Source organism: Salvelinus sp. IW2-2015, linkage group LG15 (assembly GCF_002910315.2).
Source record: "Salvelinus sp. IW2-2015 linkage group LG15, ASM291031v2, whole genome shotgun sequence".
Lineage (NCBI taxonomy): Eukaryota > Metazoa > Chordata > Actinopteri > Salmoniformes > Salmonidae > Salvelinus > Salvelinus sp. IW2-2015.
The window spans coordinates 18,442,715-18,453,475 of record NC_036855.1 but is presented as its reverse complement, the minus strand read 5'-3'; the positions used below and the strand labels follow the sequence as shown (position 1 = coordinate 18,453,475).

The 10,761-nt window shown below is 43.1% G+C and overlaps 1 protein-coding gene across 1 annotated transcript in view; it reads left to right on the top strand.

The window, feature by feature from the left end:
* The window catches only part of LOC111974910 (adhesion G-protein coupled receptor D1-like), a 76,038-nt gene extending 65,811 nt beyond the window's left edge, over positions 1-10,227 (top strand). The window contains exons 17-26 of the mRNA XM_024002981.1: positions 4,354-4,457; positions 4,644-4,755; positions 4,905-5,058; positions 6,225-6,291; positions 6,493-6,559; positions 6,701-6,792; positions 6,936-7,062; positions 7,179-7,220; positions 8,143-8,235; positions 8,342-10,227. Coding sequence (XP_023858749.1) covers positions 4,354-4,457; positions 4,644-4,755; positions 4,905-5,058; positions 6,225-6,291; positions 6,493-6,559; positions 6,701-6,792; positions 6,936-7,062; positions 7,179-7,220; positions 8,143-8,235; positions 8,342-8,437 — 954 coding nt within the window. The 3' untranslated portion in view covers positions 8,438-10,227. The remainder of the gene's footprint in view (positions 1-4,353; positions 4,458-4,643; positions 4,756-4,904; positions 5,059-6,224; positions 6,292-6,492; positions 6,560-6,700; positions 6,793-6,935; positions 7,063-7,178; positions 7,221-8,142; positions 8,236-8,341) is intronic.
* The last annotated feature ends 534 nt before the right edge of the window (positions 10,228-10,761 follow it).

The following is a 10,761-nucleotide window of genomic DNA, read 5'->3' as shown; positions in this document are numbered from 1 at the left end:
GCTAACATTTACATTACATTTAAGCAGTTGGTGGGCCGTCAGTTGGCCTGCAAGGCGTTCTCTGCTGGCCTAAACATCTTCAGATGATAATTTTTTTTAAATATATTTTCCACAACAATATGTATTAAATTCTTCCCCAGAGTAGAAGTTATACTCTTCATTTCATACTTTCCTCTTGTGGTTGCACGCTTCCAGGCCCCAGCGTGAGATTTGAGAGGGTGGTCTTTTATGTTAGATCTTTATCCAATTCAATATGTCAGCCATCAGGTGTTGCCAGGGTCTAAAATCCTGCTCTAGGCCTTCAGAATCAACAGTGCAGGCGCTTGTAGCTTAAAGTGAATGGAAATTAACATTTGTGTCAACCAATCAGCTTTAGATTGGCTTATTGTACGCTCTGGCTGGCTCCAGTGCTTACACAGGAGCCAAGCTAGCAGGCGCTTAGGGCGGCCAGCTTTTGATTGGATTACCCAAATGAGAGGCAGGTCCTATGCATAGGTCGTATGCAGACTAGGAAAACTAATTTGATAAACAGAATTAATTCGCGTACCTACTAACTGTTTTTTGAACCACAATGCGGAGGGAGAAGATATTCAGATTTGGCTGGATATAATTTATAAGCCATCTCAGACAGAACTTTCAAGAAAAGTTAGACATTGTAAAGGGGGGGGGGGGGGGCGGGGGGGGGGGGGGGGGGGGGGGGAGGGGGGGGGGGGGAGGGGGGGGGGGGGGGGGGGGGGGGGGGGGGGGGGGGGGGGGGGGGGGGGGGGGGGGGGAGGTCGCCCGACGCCACAAAGGCCTGTCACAGGCGGGAAGGGTTCGGTCGTTCGCCACTTTCAAAGTTTCAACTATGGCGTGTCAATGGGCTCACAGCTCCGGAAGCACTGCAAACTGTACTGCTGGAATGCCCTATTCATTTGCAAGTGCATCGATTTAGGGTTTGGAGCCACACTTGGCTTTGCAAACTTGACGTTGCTTAACCAGCGCAGCAACGAAGACACCAAACGTACGCTGAGGCATTACAAGCAATGGCGTGCTTTTGAGAAACGTTTGGAGGACACCAGAGTGGACTACAAGCTTCACTCTCCGCGTTATGTGACGACAACGGTAGGTAAAGGAGCGATTTATCCGTTTGGAAGATGTGACAAGCGGCAAGCGAGCTGAATGACATTGCGCTCTTATTTTCCCGTTCTTGGAGGAAAATGCAATGTAGTCTGGGATAAAGTTGTCGTGCACAGTGTTTTGATGGCGCAGAGTCATTGGATTCTGGACTCAATGGGGTGCAGGCTAAAGTTAAGGAGAGGGCACCGATGGCGCTTATCATTCATGCTATGCACATCGATCTAATTTATTACTGACTCAAGGAGCCTCAAAGCTTAAAAATGCAAGGTCTCTTTGCCAACCTCAAATGGCCTTGCAGCATTTTCTCACTCCCCTAAGCGCACCAAACTGTCTAATAATCAGTCTTTGCGTGAGTAAGGCATACATATTGGCATGTTATTTTTTATTTAATGTGTCATGAATGTTTCGCATTTTATTTCGTTAATATTAAATAGCCTATATATTAACAAATAAAATTGGCAAATAGCCTTATGTTGCAAATGTATTTGTTTCTCTTTTATTTTCAGTGAATAGTTATGTGTCTTTATTATCAATCACGTGAAACTGCTTTGGGTGCACAAATGCAGCTGTTTAGTGAAACACACTGTATTTATTTTTGGGGGGCGGGTGGGGGGGGGGACTTAAGGCTCAAAGTTGTGACCAGAAATGGATAGAAGAAAGATATATTAATAGAACTCTGTTGCACTCGACTATGTTCTTGGCCTATTTAGTTGAACTGTACTGTATTTACTCTCCCTCGCAATTCTCTGAAAAAAAATGTCAATTTCAAGGTGACGCAACCTGGTTATACTGCGTTTCTGTCTAAATGTAATAGTGTCTTAGAGCCATGGCATCTAAATATGTAATAACAGGTGGTTAATTCGGTGGGGACTGTTGTAGGACCTCACTGAAGGCCCAGGCGCAGCCCACGGCACGCTACTGCATTTAAGTCATTTAGCAGACGCTCCTATACAGCGACTTACAAGATTGGTGTGCATCTCACCTTTGATTGATTCCGGAACAACCACTTACAATAGTGCATCTAAACTCTTTTAGGGGGGGGGGGTTAAAGGATTACTTTATCCTTATCCTAGGCGTATTCCTTAAAGAGGCTGGGCTTTTCAGGTGTCTCCGGAAAAAGGTGTGATTGTACCTGACTACCTGGCGTCGGGAGGGAGTTTTGTTACACCTTGGGTGCCAGAGCAGCGACGTTTTGACTGGGCTGACGGAACTGTACTTCCTCAGAGTAGGGAGGCGAGCAGCCCACGAGGTGATTGAACCGCAGTGCCCTTGTTCTTGGGGATGGCCTGATCAGAGGCTGAAGGTACGGAGCGTGCCTGTTGCCCCTCACAGCTCCGTAGCACGAGCACCAATGGTCTTGTAACGGATGCGAGCTTCAAGCTGGAAGCCAGTGGAGAGAGCGGAAGCGAGCCGGGTGACGTGAGAAGAACTTGGGAAGTGACACCACAGACGGCTGCGCTGTTTCTTGGAATGAGTTGTAGGGGTTTAATCGCACAGGCAGACCCAGCCAACAGCGGAGTTTGCAAGTAATCCAGACCGGGGAGATGACAAGTGCCTGGATTAAGGACCTGCGCCGCTTCCTGCGTGAGGCAGGCGCACGTACTCTGCGAATTGTTGTAGAGCTATGACCTACAGGGGAAAATGGGTCACCGCTCTTGATGTAGTTGAGAACGCAGGGGTTGTTCCAGGATCACGCAAGGTCTTAGACATCTGGGAGGAGGACACACAATGGAAGTTGTCAACCGTGATGCGCAGATCATGGAACGGGCAGTCCTTCCCGGAGGAAGAGCAGCTCCGTCCTTGGCCGATGTTCAGCTTGAGGGTGATCCGTCATACACACTGATGTCTGCAGCACATGCAGAGCATTGCGATTCACCACCTGGTTATCAGAGGGGGAAAAGGAGAAGATTAACTTGGTGTCGTCTGCTAGAGCAATGATTAGGAGAACCATGTGAGGAATATGACAGAGCCAAGTGACTTTGTGTGTTAGTAGCAAATAGGAGAGGGCCTAGAACAGAAGCCCTGGGGGACACCAGTGTGAGAGCACTGGTGCGGAGACAGATTCTCGCCACGCACTGGTAGGAGGCTCACCCTGTCACGGCATAGGACGCAATCCAAGCGTGCGCCGCGCCGGAAGATGCCCAGCTCGGAGAGGTGTGGAAGGAGTATCTGATGGTTTCACAGTATCAAAGGCGCACTGCTTTGCTTTATCTTGGCCAGGTCGCAGTTGTAAATGAGAACTTGTTCTCAACTGGCCTACCTGGTTAAATAAAGGTGAAAAAAATACAGGTTGTGTGTTCCATAACTTTGTTAATTAAATAAATTAAATAAGTATACCTTTTTGGGGTTATTTGTAAACTCAGGTTCCCTTTATCTAATATTAGGTTTTGGTTGAAGATCTGATAACATTCAGTGTCGAAAATATGCAAAAATAGAAAGAATCTGAAAGGGGGCAAATCATTTTTCATGGCACTGTACATGAAAAAGACAGACAGGCGGACACATTTGCATACAGACACACACACAGAAAGATAAATGGGGAATCATCCTTGACATACAAGGACAGAAAATATGTGCAGCAGCATAGTTTGAGAATGGACCTCATTCAGAAACAAGGTCAGGGGCATGCTCTTTCTTTACTTTGCTGGTAGTTGTCTCCTGCCACAGCAGCTTTACAATGGTGACAGAGTGTTAGCCAGTCCAGTCCGGCACAGAGGTCTAGTAATGAGGGTCGCTGCTCCCTGTTAAAGCCCAGCACATCATACTGTACCACACCACTCTGCTGGCACTTGCACTGGCACTGGCACTGGCCAGGCATGTTGGACAGGACTCAAAGCTCGGAGGGGGTCACACATATTGGAGTCACTTCCTGCCATGGAGGCTAACCATGCAATAAAAGCAACACAATGACCTCCTATATAGTGGCATGGTCAGGAGTATGGGCAAAATCTTCTAATTGTCTGACATTTAACAATGTCACTTACTTTAAACATCTCACAGAGGGCAGTGATGGTTCATAGTGAAGCTCCACTCACTGATTCCCTATAAAATCAATATTTTAGTTTAATGCTCTTCTCACTTCAGCTTTATGTTATTTCCCATAGTAATGTGTTCAATGCAACATATTCTGGTCTGCATCCTTTTGAAATGAATCAGCCTTAACATGAATCGAAACATCAAATTTGTGTCTGGAATGTTTTACTGAATCGTGATGTGATTCTCACCTTTGCACAGCTTTCCAAGACCCACCAGGTGGCACTATCAACCATCAGTTACACTGGCTGTGCCATCTCCATCTTTTGTCTGACCATCACTCTGGTGACGTTTGCAATCCTGTCGTGAGTATCCCTCCATCTTTATTGTTCACTGACTCAGTCAAAATAAACGTATCAAAGCACCTCACGTGTGTTGTGTGCCACACATGCTCTGTATAAGTGGTATTCACCCCATTATGATTAAATGTTATGTCAAACGTATTTGATACATTTCTTGTAATATTACTTATCATTTGTGTGGCCTTGCAGGACAGTGAGCACTATCTGTAACCAACGCTACCACATCCATGCCAACCTGTCCTTTGCCATTCTGGTTGCCCAGATCTTGCTGCTCATCAGCTTCCGCTTTGACCCGGGCACGGTAAGCACCTCATAACCACAGCCAGAGTATTTCACTGGCTAGAACCAGGAAGGGATTTTGTACCTACTGTATGATGATGAAGAGGAAACAAAGCATGATGATGATGACAACTGTGATCATGATGTAGCCTAACCCCTTTCCTCTCCCAGCTGCCCTGTAAGGTGATGGCTGTGCTGCTCCACTTCTTCTTCCTGAGTGTGTTTGCCTGGATGCTGGTGGAGGGCCTGCACCTCTACAGCATGGTCATCAAGGTTTTCGGCTCCGAGGGCAGCAAGCATTTCTACTACTACGGGATTGGCTGGGGTACATCTTGTAACTGTATTAATTMACCTTTTTAGGCACACATGTCTTACTGACAATGATGTGATTCCCATTCGGATCAAACTTGCTCAATCTGTGTTTCCACTTATACCTGTAGTTATATGCAACAATCTGCTTTGTAGGGTTGCAACATTCCAGTTACTTTCCCAAAATTCTCAAGTTCTCCAGAAATCCCGGTTGGAGGATTCCAGGGTTACCTGCTCATCCCCTCCTAACTCAAGGAATCCTCCAACTGGGATTTCTGGAATACCAGGGAATTTGGGGAAAGTAACTGGAATTTTGCAACCGTACTGCTCTGCATCAAAAGATTGATACTTTACAATGTTTGGCACAATTAAAAGGATGACCTTTTGGGATGACCTTTTGGGTCTGGTTTTAGCAGACCTCTGGTTTGGCCTTGAGACTGCCCTGGTCTCTGTGGGCCAGAGTGGACAGACAGACAGGATAGTGTGTGTGTGTGTGTGTGTGTGTGTGTGTGTGTGTGTGTGTGTGTGTGTGGGCGTGTGTGTGTTGTTGTTGTGTGTGTGTGTGTGTGTGTGTGTGTGTGTGTGTTGTGTGTGTTTGAGCTGGGTCTGGGACAGCCTCCACATGCTGGAGTGATTATTGGAAATAAGATCCCATTTTTATCATTTCCTATGTTGTTGGCTGAAGTAATGCTGCGATTTGTGGCCAGCTACAAATGAAGTAGCATAGACGTGTCCAGCAGCTGGAAATATAGCTGTTAGGACATCTGAGTTTTGTCGTTTACAGCTCCTGTTATTAGCAGTGAAAAAAGGCTTCTGATCCTTTATTCTTAATTTCCTCTTTTGGCGTAACAGTTTAATTGTTCTGTGCCGGGGAAGTCTGGAAATCTCTGTGGACTCAGTAAGTCATTACAACATTAAACAAAGAAGCTTTACCAATAATATAACCATGTTGGTGGAAATGAGTAATGACAATTTACCACAGAAAACCCTCATTAAAAATCCTGTGTCCTCTACTCTCGGTCTGTCTAACTTTCATCTAATACTCTTTGCCAAACTTGATTTGGACAGCATTAGACTGAAGTCAATATAAGGATGCACATACTGGACAATGTAATGTTGCAGATGTCATGATGTGTGTGATATCTCTATATCTTGTGATTAACATTTCCCCTCTTCACCCAGGGTCTCCACTGGTGATCTGTGTGGTTTCTATGACATCAGCCTTGGACAGCTACGGAGAGGTTGGGAAGTAAGACACTGTCAACACACTCTAACCTGGACATTCAAAACCACTTGGTAGCACTTTGTGCCATTGAATAGGGTTAAGATATCGATACTGGTGCCATGAAACAGCCATTTATGTATAAGTAGTTTACACCAACAGGGGAAATGGGAAGTATAATGTGAGGGATGTCAACCAAGCTTGTTTTGTCTCTCCTCTCTCCCTCAGCTGTTGGCTGTCTTTGAAGATCGGGGCTATTTGGGCCTTTGTGGCACCAGCACTGTTTGTCATTGTGGTAAGAGAACTGAAGCAATCACCACTATAGTTGACTTCAGTTCTTATTGAACAACTAATTAAGTGCTTGAGCTCAAGCTTTTTATTGATAAAAGTGATTTTTTGATATTAACTGATGTGTGTTGTTTTCTCTCTGTCTCAGGTGAATATTGTGATTCTTATATCTGTGACGAGGATCATCTCTCGTATTAGTTCAGAGAATTACAAGGTTCATGGAGATGCCAACGCAGTCAAGTGAGTCATCAACTCTGTCCTAAAACCTTCATGGTGATAATGCTATCCTGACTCACTCAGTCAGAATGATATGAATACAGTACTTATTACATCGTTTGCAGATAGTTGACACTTAGTGTGTTTGTGCCTCTCTGTGTGTATAGGCTAACTGCAAAGGCAGTGGCTGTACTCCTTCCTATTCTGGGCATCTCCTGGATCTTTGGGGTACTGGCCATCAACGATCACTCACTGATGTTCCAGTACATGTTTGCTGTGTTCAACTCATTACAGGTCAGTAGCCTACTGTAAATGTACCATTATTCAATCCAATACGGTACATCAAATTGGTCTTTATTAATAGCCTTTATTTACGGTAATTGACTGCAATCATGTGGATCTTTCTAAAGGGATTCTTTATTTTCCTGTTCCATTGTCTTCTCAACTCTGAGGTAAGACACACCCTTCATGTTGTTATAGTGTTGATATATACTGAACAAAAATATAAACGCAACATATAAAGTGTTGGCCCCATGTTTCATGGGCTGAAATAAAATATCCCAGAAATGTTCCATATGCAGAAAAAGCGTATTTCTCTCAAATTTTGTGCACAAATGTGTTTTCATCCCTGTTAATGAGCATTTCTCCTTTGCCAAGATAAMCCATCCACCTGACAGGTGTGCCATATCAAGAAGCTGATTAAACAGCATGATCATTACACAGGTGCACCTTGTGCTGGGGACAATAAAAGGCCACTAAAATGTGCAGTTTTGTCACGCAACATAATGCCACAGATATCTCAACTTTTGAGGGAGTGTGCAATTGGCATGCTGACTGCAGGAATGTCCACCAGAGCTGCCAGAGAATAATTTAATGTTAATTTCTCTACCATAAGCCACCTCCAACGTTGTTTTAGAGAATTTGGCAGTACATCCAACCGGCCTCACAACCACGTGTATCCACGCCAGCACAGGACCTCCACATCCGGCTTCTTCACCTGCGGGATCATCTGACACCAGCCACCCAGACAGCTGATGGAACTGAGGAGTATTTCTGTCTGTAATAAAGCCCTTTTGTGAGGAAAAACTCATTCTGATTGGCTGGGCCTGGCTCCCCAGTGYATGGGTCTATGTCCTCCCAGGCACACCCATGGCTGCGCCCCTGCCCATTCATGTGAAATCCATAGATTAGGGCCTAATGAATTTATTTCAATTAACTGAATTCCTTATGAGTTTTAACTCAGTAAAATCATTGAAATTGTTGCATATTGCGTTTAGATTTTTGTTCAGTATAGTTTCTGTTTTGTTTCTAATGTCTGGGGAGGTTTATGAAATATTGCACCTGTTATTGGGCGTTCTCATGGTTTTGCTGTAGGTCAGAGCTGCCTTCAAGCACAAAACCAAGGTGTGGTCGCTTACCAGCAGCTCCATTCGCAATATCAATGTGAAACCCTTCAACTCTGATGTTGTGAGTACCAAGGTAGAGGGGTCTAATTGGGTAAGAAGAAAGACTTGAATTCAACTTAGAACTTTAAATGTGAGATCAATCATTTACTCTCCTTTTTCTCTCATAGATTAATGGAAACAGAGGAGGCGTGAGCCCCACAAAGATGAACACATGGGACAAAAGCACCTACTCAGCCAATCGGATCGACCTGTCCGCTGTGTAAAACTACAGGACTTCGCTTCCAATAATAACGGAAGTAGGATGCCATGCCAACCTTGGGTTCACTAGATTCATTGACAAACACTTGCTTAAGTATTGTGTTGTTGCCCACTGTTATATGTGATGTATGATCCACTCTCATGGACTCAAAAGGAAAAGCCTTAGATAAGGGGGTGTGTTGTGGTGTAGCTACATAGTCAGGATGTCATGCGTCTTCATGTAGAGCTCTATACACAATGACTAACCATTCTTACAGCTTCCATAGCCCACAGCCTCCCACTCCCTTACTCCTCCACTATGCAATGATTTGATGTAAAGCTGTAACCCCAAAGGGGTACACCCTGAAGACAAAGACTCAAGGGGCTGTGCCTTTCAACTTCTTTAATAAAAGACAGCTGGCCAGACGCATATGCATTCTTAGAAAAAGGGTTCTTCTGCTGTCCCCATAGGAGCACCCTGTTTGGTTCCCATGTAAAACACTCTGTGGAAAGGGTTCTACATGTAACCCAAAAGGGTTCTACCTGGTAACAAAGAGGGTTCTACAAAGGGTTCACCTATGGGGAAAGCTGAAGAACCCTTTTAGGTTGTAGATAGCACCTTTTCTTTCTAAGAGTGTAGGGATGGGAATTCTGAGGGGACTTTGTGAGATTGTAAGAGCCCTTGGCCTTGAGAATTTAAAACATGCCATTAACTGTTTCAGATTGTTTGTGTCCAACAGTGTATAATGTCTTGAAATGTTTCTTCCCAAGTATGTGTCATGAATAATTATCAATTTGACCAGAGGCTATCCAATGTTTTGCATTGGTATATTTTGTGATATGTAAACATACGTTTAGCTTTAACTTTAAGTTTTATTGTTACTTTCAGAATGAATTATGGTTTTGACAAAGTCACAATGGAGGCTATAACAGCCTGGTAATGGGTTTGTGCAGGATGGTTATTCTATTACAGGGTCCTGGCTGGATGGTACATTAAGCATTATGTGTTGAACCAACCAATGAAAGAATAAATAACAATGTTCTTCTTTTCTGAAATATTTAATGTTCAGAAAGTGCAAAACATTGAATCTGGCACCAAACAAACGTGCCTTAGCACATACATACATACAGGGATGAATACTTTAATGTAAAAAGTGTAATCAAATCAAGACCCCCACAGTTAAATGTACTTATTTATGGATTTTGTCATTTACAGTTTTAAAAATMTGCAACGCATCAGAGCACACAAGTCACTCAATGCTCACAATGTTTGATACTCTGCCTCTCTTGAAGTTCTTTGTTGTTTCTTCTGACAATGATGAGTTGAGATGAGTTGACAATGCTATTTCCGAATGTACCTCATGTCTCTGTAAGCTGCATTATTTCATGCTTTTTTATAAAATAGAGAATTATTGCGTTAGACATAGTTCTGTGAATTTGTATTCGTTTTCCATTTATCTTTTTAAATTACACAGATCATTTGATTTTTTATCATGATTTGTCTTTGAGGATACATAGTAATAGCATACACATGTATTTCACAAACACGAGTCCAGCAAAGTGTATTTTTGTTGAGTTTCACTGAGATTGGAGATGTCTTGTTTAAAGTCTTGATTTTTCTGACACTGTACCAACCCTTAGTCTCCTACAATAGGATTTACTTTATGAAATAATTGAAAAGCACTTCCTAGTCTTTCAGTATTTCAGAACAGACCATTCTATCATATGGACTGCATTTGTTTTGTTCTATAGTACTTCATGTTCAAGGTTTCTCTCTTATTTCTGTTGTGGAATAAAAATAGAAACAAAAAATGTATTGAATGTAATTCCTCTGTCAACAGTCCTCAGTAGCTAATGTATGTAAAAAAAATTACAAATAATAATAAGTACTGTTACACCTGCACTATCTACTGTAAGTAGAAACTCCCGTAAGAAGTTACCCAGCTGGCATATAACATTCTGAGAACCATGTGTTTCATAGAGCTTYGTGAGCGCGTGGTTTTCCCATGGGTACTTTGCATACTACCTTCCCACAACCTTCTGGGAATGGTGCAGGATAGTTGCTTGGTTTTGGAACATTAGCACATTTAAGGAACTTGACAAAAAACATTTTCTTYGTATTTCATTACTTTGACAGAACTTTTCATAAAAGTTCCAACATGGTTACATTTCATTTCAATTTTGTTAATGATCTAGTAATGTTTTCGAACTGGTTTGACATTGGGAATGTTCTCTAATTGTTCAGAGAACGTTAAGAAACAACATTCTTTTGTGGGAATTTCATTACTTCAGCATAACGTTTCCTACAGAGTTCCTCATGTTTCTATTTAAAGTCATCCTCAAATTGTAC